This window comes from Neodiprion virginianus, chromosome 5, assembly GCF_021901495.1.
Source record: "Neodiprion virginianus isolate iyNeoVirg1 chromosome 5, iyNeoVirg1.1, whole genome shotgun sequence".
Classification (NCBI taxonomy): domain Eukaryota; kingdom Metazoa; phylum Arthropoda; class Insecta; order Hymenoptera; family Diprionidae; genus Neodiprion; species Neodiprion virginianus.
The window spans coordinates 34,146,200-34,161,349 of record NC_060881.1 but is presented as its reverse complement, the minus strand read 5'-3'; the positions used below and the strand labels follow the sequence as shown (position 1 = coordinate 34,161,349).

Here is a 15,150-nt window from a genome sequence, read left to right as displayed (position 1 = left end):
ATCGGAATTGTTCGACGTTCGTCGGTAGGAATTATTTTTGCTTTTGTTTGTTTGTTTTCACGCCTTTCGCGTTTCCTGTTATTCAATTTTCTTTTTTCATCGTCATTTTCTACGTTTCGCAAAAATTCATGCCTATTCGCGATTTTTATAAATTTTTATAACACGTCAAGCGCAACGAATGACAGCTGTACGAGATTTGCCATAATTAAAAACGACCTGAAAGGATGAAACCTTCTCACAACAATGTGCGCGCGTGTGTGATACACCTACTTTTTATACCGTCACACGTTACGGCTATTGAAACGTACAATTGCATATGTAAATATATAAATATGAAAGGTTTGTGCGATATATTTGATTATTATGAAATCTTCGTGTCCTATAGTACTATACTGTTTACACATAATTTTAGCAAAATTAGTAAAAATAAAACAAAATAAAATAAGATAACTATAAAAATGCATCAATATCTATCTTCATAGTATATATATATATATCTATTATGTAACAATAATCATAATAATAATAACAATAATAATAATAATAATATGTATGATTTCAACTATTCACTATATTTTCATGTACTAGCTGTAACGTATTTAATACTTTTATAATGTGCGTGATAATATCCATACACACACACATATATATATATTTTATATTATATATTTGGATGAATAATAAATATATATAATATATAATATATACATATTTGTATGATAATAAAAAACATTCTCTTAGCTGCAACTTAAATACCGACAGGTGTTTCATTTTCTATCCTTTTTTTTTTTTTTTTTTCTTTACGCGTATATAGGCACGGGTTAATGCGACTAATACTAGTTACGTAATACATGTGTTACCATTACTATTATTAGATATGATTTCATTCGTTTTATTCTTTCTCCAGTTATCTCTTCTACACGATTTTATTGTTGTTTTTTAATCATTAGTTCTATCTTTTTTTTTTTATTTGATTAAAAAAATTTTAAATAAAAAAAAAAGACACACACACGCACACGCACAAAAAAAAAAAAGTCACCAAAACGTTCCTCAAATCTTATGCATTTGCCTGCGTATCTCCTCGTAGGATTTTCCTTCCCTTATCTGTCAAAGAAGATATTTTTTTACTTGGTATGAGCTTTTTGTTTGTTTCTTTCTTTCTCTCTCTCTCTCTCATTACTTATGTATTTCACAAATATTACTGTTACTTCTTTGGCTTGTTTGTGTGTTGCTTTGTTTTTGTTGTTTTGTTTAGTTTTTTGTAATTATAAAAACAATAACTGTAATTTTGTATGTTTCTACATAAAATACACTTGATACTGGGTGTATATTACCTAATGCGGAAACGAAAACATTATCTCATACTGCAAGTTCCTTTTGCAAACTGTCAATATACGGTTCCCGATATTATTGTATAATGACGAGTGATCCTATATAACGCGTCACGTGCCTACAGAGTATTTTAGGTTACGGTGTAAATGGTACGCGCGAATTTATTTACCCAAAATTTTACGGAGAAAATAAGTAAATACAATAGAAAAAAAATATATATATATATAAAAAAAAATTAATGAAAAGATGGAAAATAACAATATCATAATGAAATAAATAAGATATAAAAATAAAAAAAAAAAACACACACACGCACACACACACAGACCTCACAGCGCACCCGTCACTTAGTATTTTTGAACCCCCTTCTGTCCCCCGCGTCGCTTGGATTAATTTATCCGAGATATAAAATATATATTTCGCTCCTCACAGGTCGAGAAAAAATTTTATATTATTCCGTGTTGTCAAATTGTAATAAAAATTGTTTATATTGGGATCCAGAGTATCGAAAGAGACCACCTAGTGCCGGAAAATTGTTATATTTAATTGCAAATAGTATATTACGTAACAAGGAGGAAAATTGCTCGGTATTTTTGGGCCGAGCGTAAGTTTGCGATATATGTCGTAGGTGAGCCGAAGACGAATATTGCAAATACACGAGGCGAAAAGACCGTTGCCTTCTTTTTGCACACGATTCTTTGTACAACAAAAGTGTGTTACGCGTTATTTCACAATGCATGAAATTGAGGTTAGGGTCGCGTAATATCAGATTTGTTCGTGACAGCGCATGCGCGCGGCGGTACAGAAAGGTACTCCGCGCATGCGCAATCACAGACTCACTCGACAGTCGTCGAAACGGGTACTTTGAGGTACGCTCGCGTTATATAAACTCGTTTTTAACGGATATACGATACTTCATCAACTCAATGTAGTAAAACGAAGGTTCCATCATTTGCACAAATTTTTTCATTCCTTTATATCCTTGGGATTTACTTGAAACGATCAGCCGATAACTCAGCGCGACACCATATTGCTGCTTTAGACGCGCATAGACTCTGAATCCCAATATGTTGTATACAAACTAATAAAAATACAATAATACAAACAGGTTGAACCGTAATTATGATCGATGAACATATAAAAATAGAATAAAAAGAATCGGAAAATAATTTTGTTTCAAATTATATATATACATATATATATATATCACGCTCCACAACGGAATAAATTTTCGAAAAAATTTCAGTGCAATGTCGTGAAATTACTATTCATATTCACCTATGACACATTTGCATATGTATCATCTCACGTATGGTTATGTGTGCGTGCGTGCGCGTAGTTGACACACATTTCTTTTGCAATACTGTGCGTAAAATGGCACTTTTTGATACAGTCTGCGGATTTTAACGAATTTGACGCTGAAGGAAGCTGCAGAATCATCCCAATAGTGTATCCTTACAGTGTTCGTGTAAACAATAATGTAATTCTAACATATCGTACGTGATACTGAATACTGTGTTTTCAAATCGTTTAGGAATTCCTAACCATTTTTTTCGGTTTTGTTGATTCTATAAGTTCATACAAGATAACAATTGTTGTGGTGTTTATACTGATTTGAAATGTTCAACACTACTCGAGATGTTCGTTTATCGTTACGTTAAACCTCTTTATATTAAAACTCTCCATAAATAAAAAAATGTATATATACATTATACATGTAGATGTCGAGGATTATTTTGACGTTTATATTTTATTTAACTTGATTTTAAAAATTATATTTTTCAAGTTTGAATTTGATTTTTTAGTAATGACCTGTTATAAAATTTCCGCACAATATTGCAAAAAAATATCGTAAAAAATACGTACGTTCGTACGTTTAACGCACTCGTGAAGTAGTATATTATGCAACTAGTAGGTAAAATCGCATTTTACGCACTTGTAGCATAATGTACTATTTTACGCGGCGATTTTCCTCTTCGTTTTCATGTTTCCGTTCTCTAAGTACTCGGCTATCTCGGTTTCGCAAGTGAGATGTATAATATTTCATTATGTTGGTATGATTTTTTTTTTCGTTTGTTACGCACCTAAGGTGATTATTTTTAATACCGAATGTTGTTACGCACGTTCTGTGGCGAAGGGAAGTATATTTTCAAATCGACAATTCTTTGTTCAGATATTATCTTGATGTAATGAGTATATACAGAGTCAATAACAATTTTAACAATAACGACTAATCGCAACAGAAAGGAAAAAAAAAAAAAAAAAATTGGTGATTGGTTCCTAAATTTAGTAGTTTAGTTTCATCGGAACGGGAAACAAGGAGAAGTGATTACGATAAATTTTTTCTTCAAAGGATTTTCAATTTTTTTCCGAGAGACGCAATTACGGATAATGGAATTTGTAAATAATTAGCATATCTGCTCAGTTACATAATAATCGTTGTTGCTACAGCTGTTAAGAAATCGGGGCAAGAGGGGTGGGTAATCCACGCGGAACATTTACCTCTAATGGACGTACCATGGACATCCATGATGGATATGCAATACCTCTAATAGACATCTATTTCAACCGAAATTAAGTGCACTACAGCTCTACTAGAGATCTAAATATGTCCGCTTATTATACATCTAGTAGAACTATACTAGATCTCATGGATTTTGTGAAGCAGAAATTTGGAAATCTAACGGAGATCCATTCTATCCATTATTTATTTGCACTTTCGATATTGTCAATCTGTTATAAGTAGAGTTCAACTAGATATCCACATAGATCTTGGAGTGATTATCGATTTTGTACGGAAGACATTAATACCTTTAACCGACATTTTTTGTCACGTCACACAAATTATGTCAAACAATTGTCATGTGCGTATTTTGTTCTACCTTAGACAAAAACTCCAAGGCCTAGACGATGGGACAATTGACAAACTAGACATTTAAGAACAGTCAAGTACGTAAATACCGGACGAAATTCGGAATAAATAAAAGGGTAGATTTACTGGAGGTTTGTATAATTAGGAGTTCTCTTTTATGGCGAAAGGGGGGAGCGACCATTTGCCACCTCGTAACTGTCTATGGTGGTATTACTTAAGTGCATGGATATTCATAGACATCAAATGGGTGTCCGTCATTGGCTTTCATCTGACCGTACATATTGTGGATTTCTACAGATGTCTGTCAGAGATCCATCACGGATTTGGACGTCTTACGGAGCTGTGGGGATCCTGTATGGGACCTCCAATAGATGGGATGTTCCGTGTGGGATTAGTAAAAAAAAAAAAAAACAAAAAAAAATTGCAGACAAATTGGAAGGTTGAGGTGACACATTTGCTTCGAAACTTTAGTGTCAAGTTTCAGAGGTTTAGTTAGGGGCGGGGGACCAGTTTCGTACTCCAAGATACGGGTTACTTTTGAAGAACCGTGTGTGTTTCGAATGAAGTTATCAAGTAATACAGTTTCGTCACAGCAAAATTGTGCTGTTGAGTACACGAGAAATCTGGGCAAATTCTCAGACATGGATATTGAAAAAACTGTTTCAATTTTTAATTTTCTATCAATTATTGTCACGTGAATTATGACTGGATTTTATCTAGTATAAATAAATTTTCGCGAATATGCCGATGAAAGAAACCTGATGAATTCAAGAGTAACGGAAAGATTTTGGTAATTAATATTAGCAGATTATCAGTATACGTATGTTGAAAATTAATTAAACTGATTCAACAAGATTGTAGTGCAAGAAAAACAAAGTTCTTCAAAAGTATGTATATGTATATCGGTGTAGAGTGTATATAAATGTACTCAAATGTGTATGATAAAGAGTGCAGAACTATCGGCAAGACATTAAACACCCGTACAAGTGAATTTTACAATAAAAAAAATCCCAGCTTCTAGATGTTCGAGAATGATAAAATTATCAGCCAACTATTCGAACCGATATTTTGTTGAGCGAGAAACAGTGCTAAATAATTTGTGAGCCCTGAAAACGACGATCGTACAACCAGGAAAAATTCTCAAGCACATCGCATGGCGGCCATTTTGATTTTCCACCAGTACTTCGGTATTCCAGTTAAATATATTAGGAATAAAATTGTTTTTTCGTAATTTTTACCCAGTTTGGATTTTATACAACGCCGAAAAAATTCAAAATCTGAGGAACATTTTTTTTGAATCAATCAATCAATTCACTCGTACGAGTGCGGTTGTGTAAAATTGTGCATTCGAACTGGGTTATGCCGATTCACTCTTTCAGAAAAAAAAAAGAAATATATATATACGGCTTTTACAGTGAGAGGGGACTCGTAACAACGAGAATACAAAATAATAGACAAACAAATGACAACCTATCTTGCAAAATGATGTCTCGTTAAACTGCAGTGGTAATAAAGGGATGACGGAAAATTTCATCAAAAATCGATTAAAAAGTCTTGTCTTTCCCTATAAATACACGTAAGAATACCAAACCTATATACATTCGTTATATAGTATAGATATATTATGTTCCGAGAGTATAAAGCGAGTGAAATACTGCAGTGTGCAGTCGGAATTTTACTGTTCCATAAATGTACATTAGAACATGTATATTATACATGCACGAATAATAATTGGTTACTGAACGAAAACAAAATTAAAATAATTAAAATAGAGAAATAATTAAATAAATAGATAAACAAACGAATAAATGATAAATTGAACGGTACGCGAACGTTGGGAAATGGTACCGGTATAAATAAATAAATAAATAAATAATTGAATGAATAAAATTATAGGTACACCACTGTATATGATAATAAACTCCAGGGATCATTGGTATAGAATTTGGTATATGTATACGTATACGTTATACGTTGTATATACCTACGGTAACATAGTAATAATATGAAGTTTATATATCCTAAAGAATGTATAATGTTTCTCTGCAACATGGCTATATACATACTATAGTATGTACAGTAAATGTATTTGAAAATATCATGGGTATAATAAGTTAGTAGTTGATTAACCGCGAATATATCATGAGAGAGTGAGTGATAGGGATAGATAGTTACCTGAGTCTGTAGCCGCGTTAGACCACGTATCCACAGAATTTGTCCGGCGCGTGGCTTTTTATCCGAGTCAGGGTCGAATTTCTCGTCTCCTAGATTGATTGTATCCATATCGTCTGGCTGGCCGCGGCCCCATCTATTTTTAAAAAACATTAAACCAGTTCTTCATCACTCGGTTCCCTTTCATACTATTTTTTTTGAACGATCGATCTTTTGTTTCCGGCGTAGCTTCCGGCGTGTAAACAGCTCCGCGACGCATGGCACCCATTCCTATCGCGCACCTTTCTTTCTTTTTTTTTTTTCTTTCTTACTTTTAAATCTGTCTCCCTCTTTCCGTTTTCTTTTTCTTTTTTCAGTCTCTGATTTTTTTTTTTATATCTCTGAGCAGTTCGTTTTTAACCCCAAGCTTCATCATCATCGTCATCATCATCGTTGGTTCGTAGATCGTAATAAACACTAGTATTATTAACAATAACAGTGTAATTTATGAGTAAGATGGATAACACTCATACGATCCCTGTCTGGGTCTATCTTGAATTCCATTCACTCTCGAACTTTGATTGGCTCAAAAACTCCTTTTCAACCGTAAGGTATCAGTGATTTATTTGATGATTTGAAGGAATCTAATGATTTGTTCTTTTTGCGATACCACAGTTATAGCCGGCAGCGCGTCAAAGCCAACGATACCAAAGACGGCACTATTTCGACGACTGGGCGATGACATACGATGTATCAGCGTAACGGCATATCGACCAAAGCCGCCGTGTCGTTATGCCCTTGCTAATCTAACAGCAAGGGTAACATCCGACCACCAAGTCCGTTGGCATGATGCCGTGTGAGGTATCGTTGGATTCGTTATGATCCCGGTTACAAGTTTTACGCACTGACGAGCAGCGTATCAGACCTCCGATCACGGATTGTGCAGAAACTTGTAGGGTTGTTTTTTGAGCCAAAATGTGGAACTTCTGACGTGTAAGTTGATCCATCGGACCGTTCTGCACACCGATTAAAATTTATTACATTGGCAGTTTTATGAGTGGAATACCCGAATAAACGAAGCCTGTTGGGTATCTTGGCCTGAAATATTAATTTTCAATATCCTCTCTTGAAGTTTCGATGACGGGTTCTCATACATTCAAGTGTGGAGCATAAGCTGTGAATTTTTCACAACCTAATATATCATAAATCTAGCGAAGGAAGATCCGATGGATGGGTTTACGCATCATGAGCTTCATATTTTGGGCCAAAGCAAGACTTCTATAGGCGTTTCAAGTGGAATCCGTGACGCAGAGATGTGACGATTTTCTAAAAAATTTTGACAGTGGCAATGACGAGCCGCAAGAGTAGGTGTCAACTGAATTGCACAATAACTCGAATTAATTCCAACCATTCACACACGGATAAAATAATCAATTCACCAAAATACGTTGCTTCAAGACATTGTTATTTGACAGTAGAACGTTACGGAGTAAGTTCATTTTTGCTTATATAGCTATCTATGGCTTTTACAACTACTTCAAATATTATTAGTATTCTACACGAAATACCTAGATTACATGGAGTGGTTACGAAAGCCAAAATAAATTCTGAACCAATAGTAAATTTTCACTGCGATCTCTTACGTCTTCAAGTACGTTTCGATTTCATAATATTTTTGCTGAATTGATTATTTATGTAAGCTCGTTGGAAATAAATTTGATTTTTTTTCTCGGAACATCTGTGTACTCTGAGAAAGCTCTACGATAGTAGAACGCATTATACGAATGAAATTGTTTCAGTTATCGTTGTTCAAGAGTGCATGGTATCCGGAATTGCAACATAAATTGATCGCTCCGCATTGCATTTTGTGAGAATCGGCGAGTTTGTGATATGTATACATAATAGATCGCGAATGATTGTCTGTACACAGGTAGTGGCACGTGAATGTAGGTTACTTCGATATGGTAGTATAAGCTATTTGTATATTGTTAGTCGATACATTTATGGAAGCCTCGAAAACATTTCGATTTTCTACGCTTTGTGCAATTTCAGCAGCAGGAAGCGACTTCCATGCATTATTGTTATACTTGCAGTAGTTTTAAAAGTTGATGATTAATCACTCCCTAGTACGTTAAAATTAGCGGTCGAGTGATTCATTCGTTTGTTGTTACGTATCTGACTCTCGTGTTTCTTTTCTATCAACTCCTAAATCTATATCAACGGGCTCGTAATTAAAATTATACGATCTGCAACAGAATAAGCTTTTATGAAATAGCGTTTGGGAATAATGAGAATATATATACTTATATTCCTTTACGAATTGACGATATTTTTCATATCAAATGTTTTTAAAACGTGTGAGAAGCTTTCGTTGAAAGTCAAGACATAACCTTTTCGAACAAAAGGTTTTGAGGGTGTCAAGAAAATGGCGGTGTTTTCAGTATGGAAAACCACCGCTTCTCGAATACAAAGTTCGAAATCTTACAGCTGGTGTGAGAAACACGTAAAAAAAAGGATCATGACCGAGAACCGAGCTCGGCACCATAGGAAAAACGCTTGCATGTTTTGCCGTAATATGACAACTCAGATGTGATTAGCATGTTATGTTTTCACTGATCTGAAGTAACAGCAGCGTATATGATTAAAGCGTATTTTTACGAATAATCAAGAGACGAGATCGTAGATTGTAGTTACGTATAATTTGAAGATGGAAAAAGGACCTACGGGTTAGGAATTGGATGTACTAGGACCAGGAACAAAGTTGTGGAAACGCCTGCGTCTTCGACGTTGGCGTCGTAAAGTTCGGGGACCAAGAACAGTGAGTTTCCACCTGAACGAAGCAAAAATTAAAAAGAAGAATAGGAATAAAAAGAAACGTATCGCATGTAACGAAAACTGCAGTGAAGTTCAATGATAAGTACCCCTATTTGTCTCGTGTATGTTGCGTGATCGAAGTAAAAATAACCAAAATTAACAACACAAAACATTGATAAAAAAAAAATAATAAATAAAAATAATCAAGTAAAGTAAAACAGGAAAATGACAATTTAATGAATAAAAATCATACTATTTTGCATTACATAATCATATTAGTTGCCGATTATCTGGCATATTTAATTTTTGTATGTGGTTGAATATAGTTTAAAGCCATTGAAAAACTAAAGCTAAGGATTAGAAAATTTATTGTCACGTTGTTTAGTTCTGTATGGTGATTGGAGAAAATAGAATTTCAGCCTCTTGTTATTTAGTATACAAACAAGTACGCAGATGTTAGATAGCTGTAATTATCATGCAACATCTAGTGTAGACAGAGAAACTGATTATACAGATATACGTATAGTATGTATACTTTGTATACAGTCACACATATATCTATCTATCTATACATATATATTAATAATATATATATATAAATAAGATCTGTAAGAAGGAATGGGGGAACGTTCAAGCTATATCTAAAAAATGCAACTATTTCAATTTTTCTGACAAAGTTACGAATCGTGTTACGAACGATATTTTCTCAAGTACTCGTTTAATATTATTCTTCATTCGATTTCCCACAAGGCATATATACGCATTCAAATATGGAAAATACGGAAAAAAAACAAAGAATTAAATTAATTTACAAGGAAACTAAAAATCAAAATGAAAACAAACATGAGAAGAATAAAATTAATATCAATTATTCCTCTTTTCTCTTTATGTCAAATTGAATTAATCGCACTCTGTTGATTGCTGGTCATATAAGAGTGGAATATAGGAACGTAACACGTAATTCTCAACAAATTATTTCTGGCATATCAATTACTGTGGATTAGTGATGTCTAGCATGCAGTGGCCACTACCATGTACTAATTGGGGTAAACTAATTAAAGAAATTGACTAGATAAATACAATTAAGTTTTTTCTTTGGTTCTTTTTTGTTATCTTATTAACGCTACTAAAATCTTTCAGTGCTAATATCTGTTTTTTTTTTTTTTTTTTTTTACATCTTTATTATTCGCATGGGTACCATGCTGGTTACCTTCGTTCAATACTATTTACACGTTTTAAGTGTCGTTAATCATTCGGAGCAAATATTGTCAGGGAGAAATTTTCTAAACTAGACAATATTTTTATTTCTCCACCTGAAATTCCGTCAACACGTTCTCAAGTTGAAAAAAAATATAGCATATTTGCCACGAATAATCACGAGACGAATAACCTTCTTTTAATCTCTTCTTTTGTTTTTTGTTTAATGGACACGAACGAGGTATTATAAGTTTTATAATGCGTAATGATCATTGTGATGCTTTGCTACGGTTTTATCATCTAAATGGTAGTTGTTTTTCCCTTTGTTTTGAACAAACACCGCAAAATCTAGGTGTATGATATGACGATGAGGGGAATATGAGTATTAAAAAAAAAAAAAAAAAAAAGAAAAAAAAACCGGAAAATATTGTTTAGGCAATGAACGACATCGATATTATTTCTGTTTTGTTTTTGTTTTGTGTTTTGGACTTACGAAAGTATCTTGGGTATCTTGCGAGTTGGAATCGTCGTGACTAGCTGACCCCATATCAAAGTACCAACCCCAAAAAAGAGACACCACATCCACTGTTCCAGGGTAAGAGCCTTCGTGTGGAAGGCCATCTTTCCGTACTGAACAATGACTACCTTAAAATGAAAAACAGGAAAAGAAAAAAAACCGAAAGAAGTATAAAGAAGAGAAGGAAAAGGAAAAGAGAAGTCAAGTCGCGCCAATCGATCGACATGTAACATTTTTAAGAGTCCAATCACTCACTTGCGCCAAAGCAGTGCCGATCCATATTCCGTAGAATATCGGGTTGGTGAATAGTCCTTCGAAAATGTTTCGCTGTCCGTGTATTTTTCTTGCGTTCATTTCATTGAACAGTGTCATCATTACGAATGTATTGAAGATCACAGTGAAGTGCTGAGTGGGTTGTCCGCCAGACCTGATCGGGTCTTGACCGGACGGTATATCGAGCATCTTGTCACCTTTCAAGTTAAAAGTAAAAATTAAACACAAAAATGAATCCTTCCACCCGATCGAACACACTCTTGCAGTCCAGACTCTTTCGAGCAGTAATTATTCATCAAGTTTTTACATTTATTCGCTGAAAGATCTTGTCAATCTTTTTTTTTTCACGATATATACAAATCGAAATAAACGCAGATGTCCCAAGAGACGTTTTCGAAATCCTAGAAAAACAAGAATTGATGCAAGTTTTAAATTTACACGTGTCTGAGAGTAGAAAAAAACTGAATTGTAGCTTCCGAACGTAAGAAGTGCACGTTCGATAAATTTTTGAACGACATTTAGAAGTTTTCCGAAAATTCCGATGGAAGGATTCGTACGTTGAGAGAGTGGAGTGACCGTGTACAAGTAAGTAAAGGGCAGTGAAGTGGATTATGTATAAGAAAAGAAGTCTCACCAACGAATAGCAGTGTAAAAATAACGACCAACTGATAGATGGCTTGACCAAGTATATTCTTCATCATAGTTCTCGATATCAAAGGCTTCGTTCTGCCGTAAGGCTTTCGAAGGAGAAGATCAGGCGTCGGCATTTCAGTGGCGAGGGCTAGGGAAGCCAAAGTGTCCATGATCAGATTGACCCATAACATTTGAACAGCTCTTAGAGGTGAGTCTTGAACGGCACAAGCACCGATGAATGCTACAATAACAGCAACAACGTTAACCGTCAGCTGAAATTGCAAGAACTTTGCTATACTGTCATACACGTTTCTGCCCCACATAACGGCCTTAACGATTGAGGAGAAGTTGTCATCCGTAAGGATGATATCTGACGCTTCTTTGGCGACGTCCGTGCCGGCGATGCCCATGGCAAAACCGACGTCCGCCTTTTTCAGGGCCGGTCCGTCGTTCGTTCCGTCGCCGGTAACGGCAACGACTTCGCGGCTCTCGGTATTTTTACTGTCAATGATACCCTTGACCAGGGTGTATTTATCCGTCGGCGACGACCGCGCGAGTACCCTAAGTTTCGGCCAAACTTTGTCGAGCAGATGCTGGCGCACCTCGCCGTTGCTGTCCCTGATCCTTCTGTTGAACTCCTTTCCTTCCAGGATCAGGAAGTCCTCGTTCGGCTTGAGGATGCCACACTTGAGAGCGATCGATCTCGCCGTGTTTATGTTGTCGCCGGTGACCATCCTGACCGTGATACCGGCCTTCTGACACCTCCTGATGGCGTCAGGTACTTCGGGACGGACCGGATCTTCGATGCCGACTATGCAGAGGCACGTCAGATTGTTGACGATGTTCTCCTCGTTGTCCCAGTCTGGGTCGTTGTCGATGTGGACTTGATTTATCTCCGCTTTACCCGGCACAAAGTCCCGGTAAGCTATGGAGATTGTACGAAGACCGTCGCAAGCCATTGGCTCGATTACGTTCTTTACCAAACGTTCTTGCATCTCTCGAGTGAATTTCTCAAGGTGCCCGTCGCGACCGTAGATAAAGGCACATCTGTCGAAAGGCAACTCCATTTTGATATCCGTTTAAAAATGAGTTGGGTGTGTGTGTGTGTGTTAGCGCTTCCCTACATCGGTCCAAAATACTTTACAAATTTACAATTAATAAAAAGAAAGTTACATTTAATTTTAGTTCAATAGAATCGAAGATAAATAAAAGGATTTTTCTTTAACGAGTTCTAGGAAAATTCCAAATATAACGAAAAAAGCAAAGGGAAGCTGATCGAGTATCTTTGGTAAAGATAAGGGGTTGTTGAGTGATGCTCACTTCTTCATGATGATCTCGGAAGCACCCTTGGTAAAGAGGCGATATCCGCCGCCCTGCCTGGGAATAACAGTTGACATGCTTTTCCTCACGCTGTTGAAAGTGTAAACCCTAGTGAATGTCTCTTCGGGAATATCATCACGTATAGTCTGATAGCTCTTGCCGAGGGCGGTAACGAATCCGAGTAAGGCACATTCGGTCTTGTTACCGACTTGCATCGCCAACTCGGTAGGATCCTGAGCCGGCATTATCCTAGATGTGTAAGCCGAGTTCACAGATATCGCTTGAACAAGTAAGTTGCCGACGTGGCTTGGTATGTCGTTAAAGTTTGGCGTAGTCTTGCACATCTTTTCGCATACGTAGGACTGAACAACTGTCATTCTGTTGGTCGTCAGCGTTCCAGTTTTGTCCGAGCAAATCGCCGTCGCGTTACCCATTGTCTCGCAGGCGTCCAAATGTCGCACCAAATTGTTATCTTTCATCATTTTCTGAAATTTCAACATCAAACATCAATTCAGAGTAACTTCACGCGACATATCTAACCGACGCCGCTTAATCCAAACAGTAATACAAACCTTGACGGAGTAAGCAAGCGACAGAGTAACGGCCAGGGGTAGACCTTCGGGCACTGCGACTACCAGCACCGTAACACCGATGATCAAGTGTTGCACAAGGTTGTTGACATACGTACTTTTCCAATGTTTTCCTTGTTGAACGAATGTCGTTATGCAAAATTGTATCACTAGTATGACGACTGTGAGAACGGCTATCGTCGACCCTGCGTAGCCAATTTGAATAGCAAGTTTGGTCAGTTTCGCCTGAAGAACGCTCTTCTCCTTCTTGTTCGAATGTTCGGGAGGAGGTTGAGACGAGGCTTCATGATTTTCGGCCGGCTCACGCTTCTCGTTGGCAGGTGCGTGACTGTTTCCAGTTACTTCTCCAGCTTCCTCTCCTTTGTCATTGAATCAAATTTATTCACAGTTAAAACGATTGACTATAAATTTCTTCTTTTTTTGTTTATTTATTTTTTTTTGTCTTTTTTCTTTCTTGATACTTAGATATCAGCCATTCTCCGCAGTTGCAATCAATCTCTCATGCTGGTAGCGAACGAGAAAGGGGGAGAGAATGAAAAATCTAACAAACAAACGCAATACTACAAAAAGAGAAGGAACGATGGCAGGCTTCGTTTCGAATTGGGGCAAAAAGCCAAGGCTGACAATTGCAAGCGCAGAGACGGCAGATAAATTGAAATTGTTAGTAGAAGTGTGTATCGAGAAAGAGACAGAAAAAGACAATGAAGCTTGTGTCAAGCTGTTAGGATCCTAGAGAGTTTGTTACACTGCTACGATTATCGTCGATTTTTGTTAAAATTTTACATAAACAAATATCAGAGTACAGATAATGGATCATATTATGTGTATATATATAACAGTAATAAAAGAAAAGGAAAAAACAGATTAGTACACCACCAAAATGCAGGAACATAAAATATCACTAGTTAATACAAAACAATGAAAATCCATTACTGATAATGCAAATAATTATGATACATTTTTATATGGGTACTAGGTGGTTAAGGTAGTTTTGTAAGGTATGCACAACACATTGGGAATGATATGAAATTTTTTTGCGAAAAATCGCTATAATAGAAGCACAAAGTGTTTAATTAAATTATTATTCACACTTGGCGTCGATATGCTGCGTCGATATAGTCAGTGACGTGTTGGCGATAACGGAATGCTACATGCGAATGTAGAGGCAACAATTGAATGCGAATTGTTTTTTTAATTTGTTTGTTCATGTACATGAACAAGTCAGCAGAAAAAATGTTCAATCTCGACCCCTCAAAATGTTTCGATTTATAACCTGAAATTGGGCCTCTTAAAAAAGTGATAAATAAAATGATTTTGCTCTCGTATTTAAGCGGTAAAAAAACTGCTCACTCAAAGCATCGAAATTAAAAATTCTTTAGGTTCAATCATCATTAGAAAAAATATTGTTCTTTTTGTTTTGCGTTAGGATCAAAAAAAAAACTAGTGTTGTA

General features: G+C 36.0%; 1 protein-coding gene across 16 annotated transcripts in view; it reads right to left on the bottom strand.

Annotated features, from left to right (window-relative positions):
* LOC124304415 (plasma membrane calcium-transporting ATPase 3) overlaps positions 1 to 15,150 on the bottom strand; it is a 120,832-nt gene that overhangs the window by 30,257 nt on the left and 75,425 nt on the right. For 15 of the 16 annotated variants that reach the window (XR_006908171.1, XR_006908175.1, XR_006908173.1 and 12 more), the window contains 6 exons: positions 13,682 to 14,058; positions 13,110 to 13,594; positions 11,791 to 12,836; positions 11,139 to 11,353; positions 10,860 to 11,011; positions 6,380 to 6,512 (listed from right to left, as the gene is read on the bottom strand). Coding sequence is in view for 10 of the 16 variants with exons in the window: in XM_046762646.1 (XP_046618602.1) it covers positions 6,380 to 6,512; positions 10,860 to 11,011; positions 11,139 to 11,353; positions 11,791 to 12,836; positions 13,110 to 13,594; positions 13,682 to 14,058 (2,408 nt within the window). In the remaining 6 variants the exon portion in view is untranslated. Of the gene's footprint in view, positions 1 to 740; positions 1,105 to 6,379; positions 6,513 to 10,859; positions 11,012 to 11,138; positions 11,354 to 11,790; positions 12,837 to 13,109; positions 13,595 to 13,681; positions 14,059 to 15,150 lie in introns of those variants that run through there. The other variant, XM_046762649.1, reaches the window with a different exon arrangement.